This window comes from Peromyscus eremicus, chromosome 15 (genome assembly GCF_949786415.1).
Source record: "Peromyscus eremicus chromosome 15, PerEre_H2_v1, whole genome shotgun sequence".
Classification (NCBI taxonomy): Eukaryota; Metazoa; Chordata; class Mammalia; order Rodentia; family Cricetidae; genus Peromyscus; species Peromyscus eremicus.
In genome coordinates, this window is record NC_081431.1 from 2,719,336 (window position 1) to 2,738,725 (window position 19,390).

At 47.0% G+C, this 19,390-nt stretch overlaps 1 protein-coding gene and 1 non-coding gene across 2 annotated transcripts in view; one reads left to right on the forward strand and one right to left on the reverse strand.

The window, feature by feature from the left end:
• Positions 1-2,835: 2,835 nt before the first annotated feature.
• Positions 2,836-19,390, forward strand: part of LOC131925662 (protein-cysteine N-palmitoyltransferase HHAT) — a 72,563-nt gene continuing 56,008 nt past the window's right edge. The window contains exons 1-2 of the mRNA XM_059281026.1: positions 2,836-2,959; positions 13,825-13,892. Of these exons, the coding sequence (XP_059137009.1) occupies positions 2,869-2,959; positions 13,825-13,892 (159 nt within the window). The 5' untranslated portion in view covers positions 2,836-2,868. The remainder of the gene's footprint in view (positions 2,960-13,824; positions 13,893-19,390) is intronic.
• On the reverse strand, positions 16,682-16,796 carry LOC131925906 (U5 spliceosomal RNA). The gene has a single exon (XR_009383400.1). It is a non-coding gene; the product is annotated as a U5 spliceosomal RNA (small nuclear RNA).

Here is a 19,390-nt window from a genome sequence, read left to right on the forward strand (position 1 = left end):
CTGCCAATTGCTGGAAGAGAAGCAGGAGCGGGTGGGATGGCTGTGGCCAGGTGAGATGTTTTTAGTTGGATTTCTTCTACTTTGGGCCATGGATAAGTAGGCTGGCAATGCATTAAATCCACCAACCAGTAGCTACCTATGTTTATTGCGTGCTTAGAGCTGGCCCTGGGCTAAGCAGTTGACTATAACTCCTTCACCAGCCTCATGAGGAACTGCAGCTGGGACCTGGCTGCTGTCCCATGTTGTTGAACCAGCACATGGAAGAGTGGTGGTTCCTAACAGCGTTGGGTGCTGGCGTTTGTCCCTGAGCTGTTGGGTGGAAGCTGTAGGGACCAGATCCAAATTCTAGATGTGATGGAGGAGACTGTCCTATGGCTTTTCTGGTAATTATTAACACTATGTATCATTGCGTATGTGAACCCCGCGTATAATAGAGCTAAGGTTATATAAGATTATAATGCAGCAAAAAGAAATGTTATAAAAATGAATTTTGTACTTTGCAGGGGGTAAATCCTTCATGCAGAGGCATTCATTACTCAAGATAGAGTATCTTTTGGGACTGGGAGGAGAGGAGGGAGAGGAAACTGAGGTTGGGAATGTAAAATAAATAGTATTAAAAAAGGACAGAGTATCTTTGAAAAAGTATATCTTCTAGTGCTTTCCTTTGACATTCAAGGTTATGTTCAATTATATACTTTTGAGAGTACTTCACAATTCCCCAGTTTTTCATGAGATGAGACAGGTGTCTAGTCCAACCTCAGTCTTCCATGACAGGAGAAATGCTAAAATACCAACAGAAAATTCCCTTCCACCACAGGAGAGATGGCCCCTCTGCTCCTACAGAATTTCAGAAACTTTTTCTAGGAGATGGCTGTAGTAAAGTAAGGAGAAATGTATGAAATCAGGGTCCTTGAGCGAGCAAAGGCCATCATGACTCTTGGGAGAAACCAGACTACCCTTCCTGGCTAAGGTCTTGGTCATGGCCATAGGTGTGCTGGGTGAAGGGACACTGGCTTCTGTCCTCATGAAGGCCCAGATGGCCTTTCCTTCCTATCTCTTGGAAGTCTGAGAGGAATTTGTGTGTAGCAGGTTCCAAGTCAGGCTCTGAGGAAAAGGGATTCTATGCATGAGCCTGAGTGGGGCTGGCCTTGGCTTCGGGAAGAAGCAGGGGTTGACCTGGGTTTGGTCTAGGACACAGTGGTTCATTTCAATTTGGAAATGTATGTCTATTTGATGTACAGTGTACTGTTTGGATGTGAGTATCTTTTGTGACGTATTAAATCCAGACAACCCACACAGCTGTTACCTTGCATGTTTTCTTACTGGACTTGACTGAAATGGGGACATTTGGATCACTTGCCCCAGGACTTGGTCACTATGGCTTTACCATTTGCTTCCATGACTGTGACCTTCTTAGACTCCACAAATGTATGATAGAATGTTTGTCTTTAGGCTGGGCTCAGGTCTTCCAGACTATGAGGCATTGTCACATCTGTCATCTGTAAAATGCTCCCTCTTCTGCCCTTCCCTGCCACACTGGGCCACCAGGGAAACAAAATGGGAGAATGGAATTCTGCTCCTAGCTTTACTGTTCCTGATTAGAAATGTTTGCTTGGAACTTAAGAATTTGTACCGTTTAATTTGGTGCCCACCATAACATGTGTTTAAGATGTTTGCATAAAAGGGTGTAAATTTAGTTAATGCTTTATTGCTTGGGGACACTTGGGGTCATTTAATCTGCAGAATTAAAAAAAAGACTTATTTATTTATTATATAAACAGTCCTGTCTGCATGCATGCCTACGTGCCAGAAGAGGGCATCAGATCTTGTTATATAGATGGTTGTGAACCACCATGTGGTTGCTGGGAACTGAACTCAGGACCTCTGGAACAATAGCCAGTGCTCTTAACCTCTGAGCCATCTCTCCAGCCCTAATTTGCAGAATTTAGGACTCAACTTTCTGTTACTTTCTCTGACACCTGGAATGTAGACTTAGCTGCCATGACAGAGAGTGCTGGACCAGTGGAGACTTGACAGCCAAGAAGCGTATCTCTGTTTCTTGTGACAGTTTTGCTAGGTGTACCAGGGTAGCTTGGGGGTGAGGTGGTCTGTGGAGTCATGGACTGGGGTACCTTCTCCATTGTCTTCCATGTAGCTTTCCCCTCTTGACTCAAGGGGACTGTCCCAGTTTTGGTCAGCATAAGGGAGGAAAAGAAGAGGTTACCCACAGCCTCACCCTCCCTTAATCATGAGGGAGATAAGCATGGCATCATGTGTGGAACTCAGTGTTCATGTGTCCAGATAAAAACCCAGTTCCTTTTTGAGAAAGGAGGCTGAGTATGTGTAGGAGAAGCAAGAAAGGGAAGAGGAAAAGAAGAGAGAGGAGGAGGAGGAGGAGGAGGAGGAGGAGGAGGAGGAGGAGGAGGAGGAAGAGTGGGAGGCTAAACCATCTGTGCTTTCCTGTTACTTGGACTTTCAAAGGAATTATCATGGTCCTTGTTTTTCACAAGGGGAGACAGGTGTGCCACACAAGAAAAGGGAATTATTTGATATGTTCTGTGATACATCTAGGGAAAGACCTAGGCAAATGGGGAGTGTGTGTGTGTGTGTGTGTGTGTGTGTGTGTGTGTCTGTCTGTGTCTGTGTGTCTGTGTGTGTTGGATGTAGGAAGGGGTAAGTATGGTCAATGAGAATGGGAGTTTGTTTGGTTGGGATTATGCCAGTGTCACCTTGAAAAGTGAAGGTCCTTGGGAGTGCCAGCTAACTCAGTTGACATCAAGAGGCCAGTGTCCAGTGTCCGCTCAGTGACAGTGTGTCTGTTTCTCTCCTAGACTCTCCACGCTGCATTGGGAACCAGTGACTCCAGCAATGCTGCCCCGATGGGAACTGGCTCTTTGCCTGCTTGCCTCCCTGGGCTTCCATTTCTACTCTTTCTATGAAGTTTACAAAGCCTCCAGGGGTAAGACTCCAAGGCTTGCCGATGCCCGTCAAGAAAGAAGTGGGGTGGGAGTGTCTGAGGTGGAGGGTTCAAGAGGACATTCCCATGGCAATGTGACCTGTGGGCTCGGTTTCCCAGATGTGTGCACTTGGAGTCCGTGGCAGAGCCCAGGATTGTCCCTCCTGGTCGTTTATGTGAGCCTGCGGCCTGTCCTCTCCAACAGCTGCTGCTTTGTTGGTGCTGGGAAGAACCTGTGAGCACGTGACCTGCCGCTGAGCAGTGTCCCCAACCCGACAACAGCAGGAACATTTGATCCAACTTCTCTGGAAGGGATTCAGAGTAAACTATTTTTCTTTCAACAGCTTCCTTTGCAGGCTTATCTCAGACACACGAGGGCGTCTGGGGAGTTAGCCACTCCCACCCCTTCTGTTTTTTTCTTTCTCTTTATTTCTTTTATCTTGCTGTGTTGCCCAGGCTAGCCCCACATTCCAGGATTTCCTGCTTCAGCCTTTTAAGTAGCTTGGGGCTGCAGAAATGTACCGCCCCTAAGCCCCTCTCCAGAGTTTAAAGTTTTTTTATTTTTTCCTGTCTCGGGAACTGAACCCAGGATCTTGTATCACATGCTAGAAGCATTCTACCCCCAGGCCACCTCCCTGTCCCTCTCTTGTACTTTCTGTTTTGAGATAGGATCTTGCTAAGTTACCCACACTGGTTGTGAAATCGCTTGGTAGCCCAAGTTGGCTTTGAACTCACAGTGGTCTTCCTGCTTTGACCTCCTGAGTAATGGGTTGGCAGGTAGAGCCACCACACAGGGCTGCTGAGCGGGTCTTTAGGAGGAACGGGAACTGGGCTAGGGAGCTGGCTCTGTGGGTAAAGCGCTTGCCTGGAGTGGCTGATCACCTAGATTTGGCCCCCAGATCTCTTCATAGAAAGGTGGAAAGAGAACGGACTCCTGAAAGTTGTCTCCTGACCTCCGTGTGCACACCATAATGCACAGGTGTACACACATACACAAAAATATGATAATAATAAATATAATTTTTAAAGGGAGCTTAGGTGCTAGCCAGGTAGCAAAGAATGCTGAGGACCCGTGGACAGAGATGGGGTTGTAGGCTGTAGATAAGCTTGCATCTGCCACTGGGATGAGAGAGAACACAGCATTGTAGGAGAGCCACAAGTCACTCAGCAGAACTGGGGTGCAGAGTGATGGGTCATGGGGAGACCTGACCTCAGCTTGAAGAACAGGTGTAGGAGTGTGGCAGCTGTTCAGGTCCACTAAGAGATTTGGGCTCTGTCTTTTTAAAGAATACTTTTTAAATTTTATCTTATGCATATGAGTGTTTTGCCCCCATGACATGCTTGGTACCCATGGAGGCCAGAAGAATGTGTTGGATCCCCTGGAACATTTATAAATGGTTGTGAGCTGTCATGTAGGTGCTAGGAATTGAACCCAGGTCATCTGGAAGAGCAGCCAGTGCTCTTAACCACTGAGCCATCTCTATAGCTTCTGAAGGCAGGGGAGAGTGGGGAGAGTTGATGCAGTCACTGAGAATGGCAGACTGGGGATTGGGTTGTAGCTCACTGGTATGCTTAGCATTTGTCAGGTCCTGTTCAACCCCAGGACCGTAATACAATACAATAGCAAATAGGTTCTGGGCAGCCTATCCCACCCTACAGCTCACCAGGGTTGACTTCGCTGTTCATTCTCCATATTGGCCATTCAAGAGAGTTGAGACTGGCCAAGTAGCTTCATTCTTTCCTGGACCCTTGAGCTTTCAGAGACAGTGTAGAAGGAGCTCCAAGTCTGGCTTCACCCTGGGGCCTTTTCTCCTTGTCTCACGGACTCTTTAGCTAAGCACAGTAAAATGGAGTGTCACTCAGAAGTCAGACTTGGCAGCAGTAGGTCCCTGGGTCATGTGGAGTCTAGTCAGCCTGAGATGCCCCGCTCCTCCGCCCGTGACTCCAAGGTCCTTAGAGGTGGCCCTGCCTTGTGTGAGGTCACTGCTCCAGCTGTAGCTCTTGTGTTTGCCTTTTGCCCAGCAGGAAAGATGGACGAGAAGTGAAGTTACCTTCTGCTTTTGAAAGCATGACCCAAAGGTTGCTTCTGTTGTGTTTGTCCACATCGCATCCTCTAGCACTAGTCCTGGGTTCTCATTAGCTGAGAGAGCAGCTTGGAGAGGTTGTCTTGGTGGGGAGCCATTTATCTAGCGCACTAAGGTGCCTTGTTGGAGCAGAAGAAAGGAAGGATAGCTTTTGTCAGCGAGCTAGTGTCTTCCCTAGATGGCTGCATTTTACCAGCGAGTCAGTCTCTTCCATAGATGGCTGTCTTACTTGTCTTTTGCTACATGATAAGCTATCTTGAAGTTTTGTGATTTAAAAATAATAACTGCCATTTTTTTCTAACTCAATATTGTGTGAACATTTTCCCTTTTGGAAAGGTTTTTTTGTTTTGTAGTAGTTTCAGGTTTGTGACAAAGCTGAATAGCATGTCCAGAATTCCCAAATGCCTGAGTTTCTAGTTTGTGTCTGTGCCACTTTCTGTCAGTGTCCAGTACCACAGGGCGCATTTGTCCAGTTGAGTCTGTTTGGCACAGCATTGTTGGCCGATGTCCTCAGTTTCCATTAGAGCTCGAACTCGAGTATCGTATACTTTGTGGATTCGAGAAGTGTATAGTGATGTATGTCCATTATTAGAATATGACACAGCAGTTTGTCCGCTCAAAAATGATCTGTCCTGTCACTCATCCCCCCCAACCTCTGGTCTTTTTACTGTCTCCATGGTTTGCTCTTCCTAGAAGGTCCTATAGTGAGAGTCCCATAGTTTATAGTCTTTTTAGCATGGCTTCTTCCATGCAGGGAGAAGCGTTGAGGGGACGTAAATGTGTTCCACAGCTCAACAGCTCATCTCTTTCCCTTTCTTTTCCCTTTTGGAGACAGGTCTCATGCAGCATTTAGACTGGCTTTGAACTTTTTATGTAGCTGAGGATGACCTTGAACTTCTGGCCCTCCTGCCTCCACTTCCTGGGTGTTGAGATGGGAGATGTGGGCTATGAGGCCCAGTTCATGCAGTGCTGGGGATCAAACCAGGGTTTAGGTTACAGCTCTTCTTTTGAGCACTGTGTAGTGTTCCAGTGTCTGGATGCACTGCATTTGAGTTGTCCGTTGACCACTGGAGGACACTGTAGTTACTTCCGAGTGTTGGCAGCTGCACACGAAGCCACGGTAAACAGTGGTGTGCAGGGTTTTACACTGGTGGCTTCTTACCTCACTTGTGTACTCACCGATGCCATTGCTGATCCCGTGGCAAGTGTGGTTTTGTAAGGAACTGCCCATGTTCAGCTTTGCACCTTACAACTCAGGAGAGGTGGGAACACTCACCTGGAACGCAAGGGAAGATATTCCCTGTCATGCATCTCGCATTTTGCTTTGTTTTTGGACAAAGTCTCACTGTATAGCACAAACTGGCCTCAAATTCATGGTCATCTTCCTGCCTCCTCTCTGTGCTACCATGCCCTGGCCTACTTTGATCCTAAGGAGCCTTGCATGAATGCCCTTCTCTAAAACAGGCCATCTGGTTTTGTGGCTGTACCAGTTTGATGTAAGCCTTTCTGAAGACCAGAGTGGTCACTAGTGACAGCTGTCAGTGACGAAGGTGGCCACCTGTGGAAGCACTGGACGGGCTGTCCTGCCTCTTCTGACTGTATGCCCTGCTATTCATGCTCAGATTTTCTGGTTCTTGTGTGTGTTTTGACTGTTTGTAGTGCTCTCGGAATCTGTCCATTTTGTGTGGTGTTCCAGTTGGGTGTATCGTGCGGTGTAGTCTCAGGTCTGTCTCCTTAGCCTTGCCTTCTCTGTGAGCTTAAGATGTTGACTTTACCGCTCCTCTCCTCATTCTGGCCGCAGTCCTCACCTCTCTGTATATTTTATTTCTGTCTTCTTCTCCCTCTCCTGTTCTGTTTTTCCTTTCCCCCTCCCCAGTGTCTTTTTCTTTCTTTGATTAGCTGTGCTGGGTGCCCGCGAATCTTCCTCTTTTAGATCACTCCATGGTCCTTCGAGTTTTCCGGTGCATCACCTTCTGAACATATTATTTTTGTCTTCCTTGTTTGGGTTGCTTTGTTCTTTTTGTATCGACTTCATGGGTTGGAGGTTTTAGCTCATTTGTTTCCTAAGGAATGTGTTTGTATCTTTGTATGTGTCTGACTGCTTTTCCCAGGAGGTTTCCACAGTAGGAATTATAAAGTGAAACTACACTGTTTTGCAGGTTTCAAAAAAAATTATTGGCTCATGTCATGCCTTAGTGGTTAAAAGTGTTTACTGCTCTGTCAGAGGGCCCAGGTTTGGTTCCCAGCACCTACCTTGGGTGGCTTGCAACTGCTTGTAACTCCAGTTCCAGGGATCCAAAGGCTTCTTCTGGCCTCCAAGGGCACCTGCATGCACATAGTGTACATAAACTCATGCAGTTACACACACACACACACACACACACACACACACACACACACACACACACACACACATTTTAAAAATCTAAAACAATATTTATTTGTAGTTTGTTGGAAGCAAGGTCTTCTACAGTCCTGAATGGCCTCAAACTTGCTATATATGACTTTGAACTCCTGATCCTCCTGCCTCCACTTCCTAAGTGCTGGGATGACAGGTATGTACCACCATGCCTATTTTTTTTTTTTTTCTGGGGATTGAGCCCAGGGCTTCATGTGTACTGTGCAAATAGTATATGGAATGAGGTACATCTCCAGCTGGTTTTTGTGGTTTTGAGACAGGGTTTTTCTATATAGCCCAGGCTTACCTTGAATTCCTGACAATCCTTCTGTTTCAGCACCCCCCCCCCCAAGTTCTGGGATTACAGGTGTGCACCACCATGTCTGGTTCTTTTATTTTATTATTATTATTATTTTGTGAGACAGGGTCTCATTGGGTAGACCTCACTGGCACGAAACTTGCTATGTAGACCAGTAGTCCTGGGCTGCCAACGAACGTTTCCTAGCACAGTGTCCCATGATGCAACCCTGCAAGTCAACCATCCATCTCAGATGCCCTTGGTAGAGGCTGTGTAAGCAGAGCTAGCCTCCTCACAAACAGTCCACTGAATACCACTAACCATTCCTTGCTGGACTGCAACATGGTGTGGGTAGTGCTTGACCTGCGGACTGTTGCCTGTGCATCTCACTGACCTGCCAATCATCCTTGCACCATGATGCACTCTTTTGAGGCTTCTGCTTTCTATTTAAGTCTCTGGGTGAAGTGCACCTCACCCCCAAGCATGCGCATGAGTTGTTCCTTCTTTTTCGGTCTTTCTTAGCTCTTCTAATTGGTCTACTTTTTCCAGGGACAGGTTTGAAATTGTCAAGATTCTCCAACCCCATTCAGAGTGTTGTTAGGGTCACACTGCGCTTGGGAACTCCCTTGTCTGTGTTTGGTCTTCTTGGACGTGCGTTTCCACCTGGGGTTCAGGTTTCTTCCTGTGGGTTCACTCTTTGTCTTCATGATAGCTCCTTCAGAAATTCTTTTTGGTTTTTTGAGACAGGATTTCTCTTTGTAGCCCTGGTTGTCCTGGAACTCACTCTGTAGACCAGGCTGGCCTCAAATTCACAGATATTCTCCTGCCTCTGCCTCCCAAGTGCTGGAATTAAAGGCGTGCGCCACCACTGCCACCACCCTGAAATTCTTATTAATAACATTTCCCGGATCATTTTCCTTTCATGATTGGGTAGTTTTCCAATTATATTTTCTACTTGATTATATCTATATTATATCTATAGTAAAGATACTTACATTGGTTCATCTGTTTTATATTCTAGCAATTTACTGAAGTATTTCCATCCCACTGACTTATTTGACTCTTGCTAACTCCCTGCAGGTAGCAGTGATGCTTTGCTCTGTCCTGTTCTAGTTGCAGCCTCAGAGGAAGGCCTTGCATGGATTGTACTACCACTGAGAAATTCTACAGTTTTATTCAGTAATTTTAAAGTCATTTTAAAGAATCGTTCTAGTTCCTTTTTAAAGATTGGTAGTCTGGAGGCTGGAAAGATGACTCTGTTGCATGAATCCTAATTGATCTTAATAAAAACCCGGAGCCAGATATCAGGGTGAAAGCTGAAAAACCAGAGAAGCAGAGCAAACCACAGCCACCACCTCTTACCTTACCAACTCCTCAGCCTGAAAGCACCTCGGAGAGCCAGTTCCTGTCTCCTCCTGCCTTATATTCCTTTCTCTGCCCAGCCATATCACTTCCTGTCTCAACCTTCCTAGTGGTGGGATTAAAGGTGTGTGCCACCACTGTCTGGCCTCTGTGTTTAATCTAGTGGCTTGTTCTGTCCTCTGATCTTCAGGCAAATTTTATTTGTTCAAAATATCACCACATGACTCCATGCTTTTGCAGAGGACCCAGATTCAGTTCCCAGCACCACATGGCACCTCCCAGCCACCTCTAACTCCAGTTCTATGGGATCCAATGTCCTATTCAGACCTCTGTGGGCACTGTACATATATGGTGCACATATATGCATGCACCTATATGCATGCAGACAAAATATCCATACATGTAAAACATAAAAAATAAACGAGCATTTAAAATAAAAGTTGACAGTCTCAGGAGATGACTCAGTGGAGGGTCTTAGTTCAGTGTCCAGAGACTTTTTTAAGCTGGAGGTGGTAGTTTGTAATCTCAGCTGGGGAGACTTGGACAGGCAGGTCCCCAGGGCTTGCTGGCCACCTTGTCTAGCCTGTTTGATGAGTTCTAGCCCAGTGAGAGCCTTGTCTCAAAAATAAAAATGGACAGTGTTCTTGAGGGACATCAGCCAAGGTTGGGTGTCCTCTGACCACTCGTACACACATGCACACTTAGACATGTGAGCATGTACACGCACATATACTTATACATGTGAGCATGTAAACGCACATATGCTTAGACAAGTCCATGACAGAAAAAGCTGCCAAGAATAAGGGTTGAATTGTAATCACTCGCAGCCCCACATCAGATGATAGAGGATTTTCTTTTTTCAACCTGCTAATGCTTTTCTTTTTCTTTTGAGGGAATCAAGTTATGAGGAGCAACCCGACTTCCACTCTGCACCCACCCTGGCCATGGTGTCTACACTCTGCACCCACCCTGGCCATGGTGTCTACACTCTGCACCCACCCTGGCCCTGGTGTCTAGACTCTGCACCCACCCTGGCCCTGGTGTCTAGACTCTGTACCCACCCTGGCCATGGTGTCTAGACTCTGCACCCACTCTGGCCATGGTGTCTAGACCACTATTCTCAAAGTTGAAATAAGAATCAGTTTCTGAGTGCGCCTGGTCAGACCGCAGTTTTAGCCTTGGAGGTTTTGACACGGCATTCTGCCTCTTTGTGTCCAATGTATGCCACCCTTCCTCGTGAACCACTGTATCTAGTACCTCAAATCTCTGTCCACTTGGATTCACTCTTGTCAGCTTGCCGAGGCCCAAGTCTCCTCCAAAGTGGATTGATTGAAAAGTTCCCAAAATCTGGCGTGTTATTGACATGTTTCCATTTTTCTTTTTAAGGCAGTTTGATGATAATATCTTCCCAGGTCACGGAGCTCTTCAAATGCATCAACTACAGTCATGTGTCATTTTCTTAGATGATTCAGATACTGCACACCTCATCTCCCTGTCTTAAGAAAATGTTCAGATTTATCCCTTTAGCAGGTTTATTTTCTTTCTCAGAGAACAGAGTTTGGACTTAACTAAACTCAGCAGCTTTTGTGTTTGCTGTGGCAATCATTTTCTAATGAACGGTAGCCAAGTTAGATCCTGCTGACCCCACAGTCCCCAGGCGTGTCCTGCAGACGTGGCCCCTTCCTGATATTTGCACAAATGGAATTCTGCTTTCCTTTGATTTGAGTTTTCACTTTGCCTGTTCTCCTTCCTTTACAAGTCAGTGATCTGCTGCTGAAGTCTCTTTAAACAAGTGGTAGCACCTGGGGATCTAAAGAGACATTTTCAAGGTGCAAAGTTTCTGTTTGACTCGCCACCTCCAGTTTCTTGCTTTGTGTAGCAGCTGGCTCCAGGGTGGGGTACGGCTGGAGTCAAACACAGCCCAAGCTTTCCCTTCCCCCTGCCGGCACAGCCATTACTAATCTCAGACTAGGAGAGCACACAGCAGCCCTTGTGAGTGGACCTGTTCTTTAACAGGGTTCATGCTGTGCATCAACCTCTCACAGGACAAGGGCTTGGTGAGGAGGCGATTACTGTCTGTTAAGATTAGAGAATTTGTTCTCAATCAGGCTGGTGACTTCAGAGAGCTCATTCCATGCTGAGGGGAACAGCATGGAACATCTTGAACAGGTGGCCTTGCCCTGGGAGCTTGCTGAGGGTGGGTGGGACCACCAAAGGGCCTTCCTTTAATAGGGCCCAGGGATAGGAGTTAAGTGCTTTGCATTGTTCTCACAGTGACAGTCAAGGCTCCCAGTGTGCTAGATGGTAACCTCCTCATGCACTTGACCATGTCTGTCACTCATGACTTCCCTACAGGGCTGCCAGATCTCTTAGTCTAGCCCTTTTCAAGCCTGCTTTGGTGTCTCCTTCTGTATTGATTCTGGTCCTTAAGGTGTGTGGTCCACAGCAACATGGTGGTTGAGAAAACAGCAAATAATGTGGAGTTTCTTCCTCATTCGCTGTCCACCTTATTATTTTGAGACAGTATCTCTCACTGAACCTCTAGTATCGGGGCCCCAGCTTCTTGGTCCTGTCCCTGCCTCCAGTCAGTGATTTGTGCTGGCGACACGCCCCTCCCCCAACAGGGCTCCATCAGCAAGTGGCCTGAGAAGTTCAGATTTTGGGAGGAGTGGCCTTATTGGGGGTCTTCTTGCATTTGCTATTTTGCATCCTGTTTACAGATCTCACTTGTTTTTATTGGGTTAGTTGTGAGTCACATTCTCGTTCTCTGAGAGGGAACTGGAGGGGGAAGAAGCTCTGGGCTTCAAGTGTCATGGAAAACCCATTTCTTATCATGTCCATCTTTGCTATAACATAATCTGCTTATGAATATTTGAGTTTGGCTTGCCATTAAGTTCTTTTGCTAGAAGCCCATCTTTTCTGTTCCCTTCCATGTTTCCATTTATTGCCACAGTCTGCTGTGTTCTCTTAGGGAAATAAGGTTCAGTAGGAGCTGACTGGAGTTTTTCAAATACATACAAACAGGAGGGCATGACGTGTGTGTGTGTGTGTGTGTGTGTGTGTGTGTGTGTGTGTGTGTGTGTAATGACCTCTAAGCACCCTACCCCAGAACTACTACAGAATTTGTAGGGTGAAAGTGGAAGGTTAGTGGCTGTGAGTGAATGACTTACACAACAGCTCATTGGCAGCGATTAAAATGCAAATCTCGCCTTTGGTAGGTAGATGGGAATCTGATGTAGCCTTTTGTGAAGGGGGAGAATAAAGAGCTGACTGATAGCCAGGGCTCTTGGGTGGAAACTGTTCTACTTCTAATGTTCTCAGGCTGTGTTTTGGGAAATGGAACTGGACCTTAGCAGAGAGTTGCCTTGGCTGCAGGTCCCCAGTGGCATGGGAAGTGCCAGGCTCTGTCCTTGGTGATTGGCATGGGGAGTGCCCAGGCTCTGTCCTCGGTGATTGGCATGGGGAGTACCCAGGCTCTGTCCTCGGTGATTGGCATGGGGAGTGCCCAGGCTCTGTCCTCGGTGATTGGCATGGGGAGTACCCAGGCTCTGTCCTCGGTGATGCGGGGGATTTCCAGGGTTGGTCCCCAGTGGTGTTGGGATGGGGCTCCCCAGCCTTTGTTTTCAGTGGCCTGGGAGGAGTTGCAGGCAGAGGGGCTTCTGTCCTTTTGTGGTAGTCACTTGTTTAACTGCATTTAAGTCACAGACACAGGCTGTCAAGAGTGAGGTGTGAGCTCCCAGAAGGCCAGGTGTCCTCACAGCATCTCAAGGGCTGCTCCTCTTCATGGGCAGATGTCTTGCAGCAGGTTCTCAGCATCTGCTCTTCACTGAGCAACTCGATTTTGCAGCTGTGAGCTTTTAGCTAATTTTAGTCTGTCTGGATGGTGGCTCACATCTGCGACGCCAACGTTCAGGAGGCTGAGGTGGGGGTTGCTGTGAGGGCGAGGCTCAGAGTGACATCTCAGTATTCATGGCTACCATGAAGGACACTCAGCCTTAAGAGAACACCTTCTCCTTTTTTTGCTGCTGTTGTTTGGTGATGAGGTCTCAGCTTTGTTGTATACGTGTTTATGTTGTACATACACTCAGTAGTCTATTGTACTGGTCACCTATAAGCATGCTTACTATCCTGACCTTCTATTTTATAAACCTTGTTAGCTCCTGTCATATAATTCTGTGATGCCACACCAGTTTTGAGTCATGGTCTATGTAAAAATATTCCATACCTGTACAGCCTCTCAAGTGTTGGGATTACAGATGTGAGTCATTCCAAAGATAGTCTACAATTATCTAAAAGCTCAAAGGTGCAAAATCGAGTTGCCCAAGAAAGAAGAGATGCTGAGAACCTGCCATTGGATATCTGTCCATGAGGAGTGACAATCCTCAGGACTCTGTGAGGACACATTGCCTGCAGGGAGCCCACACCCCACTCTTTGGACAGCCTGTTTCTATACAGCCAAGCCTTGCAACCTTCTCTGGCTCCTCGTGTTGAGTGCTTTTCTCTCACAATCTCTCTCTCTCTTTGTGGCCTTTATCCAAGGTGAGAGGGACATTTCTATCAGCCATCCCTGGAACTCAGTTCACAACATAGGGAAGGAATTACAGGGATATGGCGGGCCAGCCTGCTATTGGGTTTGCAGGAAGTATTTTAACTTCTTTGGGTCCTTCTGCTATTTACACCCAATTTAGTTAAGTCGTGATTAACAGAGATTATTTTTTCTTATTAGAGCATGAAGATGAACTGGACCAAGAATTTGAGCTGGAGACGGACTCTCTATTTGGAGGATTGAAGAAGGTACGGGGTAGATAGTGACCAGCTTTCTGATGTTTAAAACCTGCCAGGGTCTTGCCTTGCTTTGTGCATCAGAAGAGTGCTCGGCTGCAATCCGGAGCTGCGTGCCTTTTCTGTTGAGAAGGTAGAGCATGTTGTGTTGGAGAAGGCCTCAGACTTGTGTTATGTTCTCATTTTCTGGAAGTGCTTGGGTACCAGCTCCTCTTCTTCCACTGGAGGGAAGCCGGATTCCCCCTTTGCTCCCACCAGAACCTCGATGTTAGTCCGTGTTCTGTTGCTGTGAAGAGACACCATGGCCAGAGTAATTCTTATAAAGGAAGGCATTTAGTTAGGGGCTTACAGGTTCAGAGGTTAGTCGATTATCAGGGAGCATGGTGGCATGCAGGCAGACACGGTGCTGGAGAGGTAGCTAAGAGTTTTATATCCTGATCCACAGGCAGAGAGAGAAAGAGACTCTGTGTTGGCATGGGCTTCTGAAACCTCCTCCAACAAGGCCACACCTCCTAATCCTTCTCAAGTAGTGCCACTCCCTGATGACTAAGCATTCAGATATATGAGCCATGGGGGCCATTCTTATTCAAACCACCACCACCTGCTTCCCTAACAGGACCCCATGTCACTGTTGACTTGGATGGTGGGAGGCTCAGGGCAAGTAGATGGTGGACTTCAAGCCAAAGCCACGTCTGGACGGCACATTCATTTTTCTGTTTTCAGTGTTTACGTGTTCCAAGTGCTAAAGTGTTTCAGTGTTTCAAGAATGTCACCGCACACTTCACCTGTACTCCGTGTATGTAGTGTTTCCATCCTGAGGCCGGCTGCTCTCATGGGCTGCGTGGGGCATAAAGTGCCCCGTGGTCTTCTGAATTCCCTGTTTCCCGACAGGTGTTTAGAGGCAGTCCTTTCCGAAGTGAAGCTGCCTGCCCTGTCCCGAGGCCTGTGCGGGCAGCTTCAGGTTCTAGACTTGCAGCAACTTTACTTCAGCTCCCAGCCTCACTCACCAGGCTGCCCAGCCCTTCCTCCACTCTGGCTGTACAGAGGCGTTGTGTTGGATGCAAGGCTGGTGTTGGCCCTGCCCAGTGTGGGGTGTCCTTTCTGGCGTTTGTTGTTCTACACACTGGACAGTTCTGTGAAAATTCAGATGTGGGCTGGGGAGACAGCTCAACCAGTAAAGTCCCCGTCATACAAGCATAAGAACCGGAGTGGATTCCTTAGAACCTGTGGGAAAAGCCGAGTGTAGAGCTGGTGGGATGGCTCAGTAGGCAAAGGCACTTGCTGCCAAGCCTGATCACCGTTCAGGCCCAAGAACCCACACAAAGCAAAAGAACTGGCTCAGGCAAGCTGTCCTCTGACCTCTACATGTGTGCTGTGGTACACACACACACACACACACACACACACACACTTCCATACATACACACACATGTTCACCCAGAAACACAACTCCTAATACAATTGGATGTAAATTGGACTAGCATTTATGACACCTTTTCTACGTGTTTATATTTCATGACAGCTCTTTTTAGAATCATTAGTAAGAATATAGGATTGGTAGCTTGTGCTGCTTATAAGATGAGGGAACTGGGGAGTTTCGTCCCAGTGGGATCTGGGAAGTCAGGGAGGTAGCCCCGTGGGTCACTGTAGACCCAGCGTTACTGTGTGGCTTATAAAAGCACCACAGGCATTTCAGATAATACAGAATTGTTTGCCAGAGGCAAAAATAAGCAGACCTGCCTTTGAGCAGGAGACCTGGCTGAAGAGAAGCCTAAGGAAGTGAACTTGGGGTCAGGCACGGACAGGCTTCACTGTCAGGACCACACTCAGCCCCATGGCCTGTTGCTGTTTCTAGACAAAGGGGCTTTGCCTCCGCAGCCTTCCTGTCTCCCACCATTCCACAGGTCCTGCCATGGTTCCAGGGTTTGGCCCCTGACTTTGTCTAGAATTTTTTCCTGACATCTCTCATAATGACCAGCATCAGGGGTCCATGTGTGTAGGCAACCCCTGCCTTGGGGGAGAAGTTCTCAGTGCTGAGAGTCACGCCCTGGAGCCACCTGACACCTATCTAACTGTCTAGTGCTCCCGAGCACCCATCTGTCCATCCTGCCATGGCCTGTCACATTGCATATTGTGTAGGTGGCTTGGAGTAGAGTTAGAGAGAAAATTTTGAGGCCTGGTAAGTTTCCAGCAGACCAAGGAGGTGGACACCTGTCCTTAGCACTGGGCCCCTTGCTGAATATCTCCCCTACTGAAAGCTTGAGGAGGATATTAGCGTTGGGCATGATGGTGTACGGGGGTTACAGCCTGTAACCTGGGCATTCAAGAGGGTGAGGCAGGAGGATTGTAGCCATGTCTAACTAACCTGGGCCTCTAATGTCAGTCCACACTGTGGTTGCTAAGCTTCAGCACTGAGTGCTGTAGACAGTCTGTTGGGGGAAAGACCCCTAGAAGAGGAGTAGAGGGCGGTTGAGCTACATCTTGAACTGATAAAGTGAGATCTTAGATCTGAGTTCAACTGTTTGCCTGTATTTTCTTTGGGTCAGGGTCTTGGTATAGCCCAAGTGTGCACCAGGACCTGTAGACCTCAACTTAGCATAGGAATATTTAAGAAAGATATAAACCATTAGCCAGTATCTCTGTTGTCCATCTGTAGGGTTCACCTTACCACTGATGGGTCACTGTTCCAGGACAGTTCCTTAAATGGAGCAACAGAAACCAAAGCCTAGGACACTTCTTGCTAAAGCATGAGAAGCCAATCATCCCACAAATAGCCAGTCTTATCTTGAGACCAAGTTATCAGCCTTGCAAGAGCAAGGCTTCAAAAAATTGGTTAGGACTCAGATTTGCTTCTCTCCACGGAAATCTTTAGTAAAAGGCGAAAGATTTATACGGTCTGAAGAGAAACCAGAGCATGTGAAGACTAACTTCAGCTATGTCTACTAGTAACTGCAGCTCCTAGTTCGTTGACAGTGAGATTTTCAACCCCCAGGAACGTCACACCACCTTGTTTATTAAGTAATCCAAGTTCTTTTAGCTAGAGTTGTTGAGTAATATATATATACATATATATTTTTTAGACTTCAAAGATTGTTTTACGTGCAAGGAATTATGGGTATGCAAATGAGAAGTCTGACTCACTGGTTTCCAGGTTTCACAAATACCTGGTTCACAGCAAATCACCGTAAGGGGGCGGAGCGGAGGGAGGTCTGGACTTACCGGTTCAGTCGCAGGCACTTGCTTGTATTTGTTGTGTTTATGGGGATTTGGAGTATGATTTCTGTTTCTTTTCTATAAAATCTATTTATTTAGAAGTAATTATACACCTACAGGAGGTTGCAACGATAACAAAGCTTACTGGGGATTTCAGATCTCTATAGAGAACTCTGCAAACGGAGGCACCCAGTCAGATCCACAGGCCTCATGCAGATTTCCTAATGCTCTTTGTGAGTGCGTATATAGCATCATCATATGATCACGTGAACATGCGGTCACGTGCAGCACATGTAAGTGCAGCGCCCTAGGTAAAGAAGCTCAAAGACGTTTCCCCCTAGACAGTGTCTAACCGAGTAGCCCAGGCTGGCCTCAAGCGCATGGTAGTCTTCTTGCCTCAGCCTCCCAGATGCTGGAATTACAGGCATGTGCCACCATGCCAAATTCTCTGAATATCAGGGCCCGAGTGAGAGGCTGTGGTCCCCAAAGGACTGGAGATGTTTGTTTTCTCCATGTTATAGGGACACACACTGTCTCTCTGATATTTGGAGAGCCAGTATTATGATGTGTGTAAATCAGTACCATTAGGAGAGGCGTGAGTTTGTGTAATATGGTCTGTAGTCATTCTACTGTGTTACTTTTTTTTTTGGGAGGGGGCAGGATCTCATGTAGCCCAGGCTGGCCTCAAGTTAGCCATGTAGCTGAGGAAGTCCTTGAACTTGAGATCCTCTTGTACCCCCTAGAGCAGTGGTTCCCAGCCTTCCTAATGCTGTGACGCTTTAATACAGTTCCTCATGCTGTGGTGACTCCAACCATAAGATTATTTTCATTGAGACTTCATAACTGTAATTTTGTTACTGCTATGAATTGTAATGTAAATATCAGATATACGCCCCAAAGGGGTTGTGACCCACAGGTTGAGAATTGCTGCCCCAGACAGTGGTATCATAAGCGTCACCACCACAGCTGTCTTAAATGACATATGTTGGGTCGTGATTCCCAGGGTTTACATCAGCCTTGTTTCGTGACTTACAATTCTTCTCTCCAAAAATGCCTTGGAGAAAACATGGTCAGTGGGAAGAAGTTGTGTGTGTGTGTGTGTGTGTGTGTGTGTGTGTGTGTGTGTGTGTGTGTGATCCTGAGCTCATGTTGAAATTTAGGATTTCTTTTTAGACATTTGATTCTGCTATGGTTTGGCTATGGCAGGAGGATGTTGAAAGCTCGGTTCTTAGTGTGTCAGTGTTAAAAGTGACAGAACATTTGAGTGGGGCGTTGGCCTGGAGAGAGAAGGCTCAGCGGTTAAGAGCACTGGCTGCTCTTGAGGAGGACTCGGGATTGATTCCCAGAACTCAAATGGTGGCTCACAATCATTTGCTGCTTCAGTTCCAGGATATCCAACATCCTCTTCTGGCCTCCTCAGGTTTATAGACATAGATGATTGCTAAACATATTTTTAAAAAGGAAAGGATTGGGGGCTTTTCAGGAGTGAACTTGACATAGCTCGGAGTTATATGAGGGTGTCTCAGCTGGGGACTTGTCTAGATCTGAGGGTCATTTTCTTGATTGCTAATTGTGTAGGAAGGCCCTGCCCTCTGTGGGTGGCGCCATCCCTGGGCCTGTGGGCCTGGGCTATGTAAGACACCTAGCTAACTGTGATCCTGACTGATCACAGTGCCAGTAAGTGGCACTCTTCCATGGTCTCTGCTTCTAGCTCCTGCCTTGAGTTCCTGCCGTGGTTTCTCTGGAGAACAGAATATAACCTGAGATGAAGTGAGCCCTTCTCCGCCGCTCTGTTGGTTTGGTCTTGGTGTTTATCACAGCAGCAGAGAAGCTAGGGAGTGTCCTCAGAAGGTCTGGCATCTGTCCCTCTGGCATCTAGCTTTGTTCTATGATCTTCCTAGTCACACTTGTTCCTGCCACCTACCATGAGGTTCTTAGGATAGCGGGTGCCAGGACCTTGAACCTCCAAGCTAGGAGCAGAAATAAACCTCTTTTCTTTATAAAGCACTCAGCCTTAGAGAGATTGTTACAGTAACTAATACAGACCTCTTTATTAGCTTCAAGAACAAAGGGAAGGCTATGGAGCACATAAAGTGGGTAGCAAGTCTACCCATATTAGGCTAAGTATGTGTGGCCGGTATTACCAGAGTGTGGGAGCTTGGTGGGTGGAGATCTGTAACCAGGGGGTGTTGGGGGCTTAGGTTGGTGTTGGGGTGAAGATATCAGAGGATGTGACTTCCACCAGTTAGGCCCTTCAGATGTAATCACTTCTCCTGTGTATTTGCTTGTGTGCACAT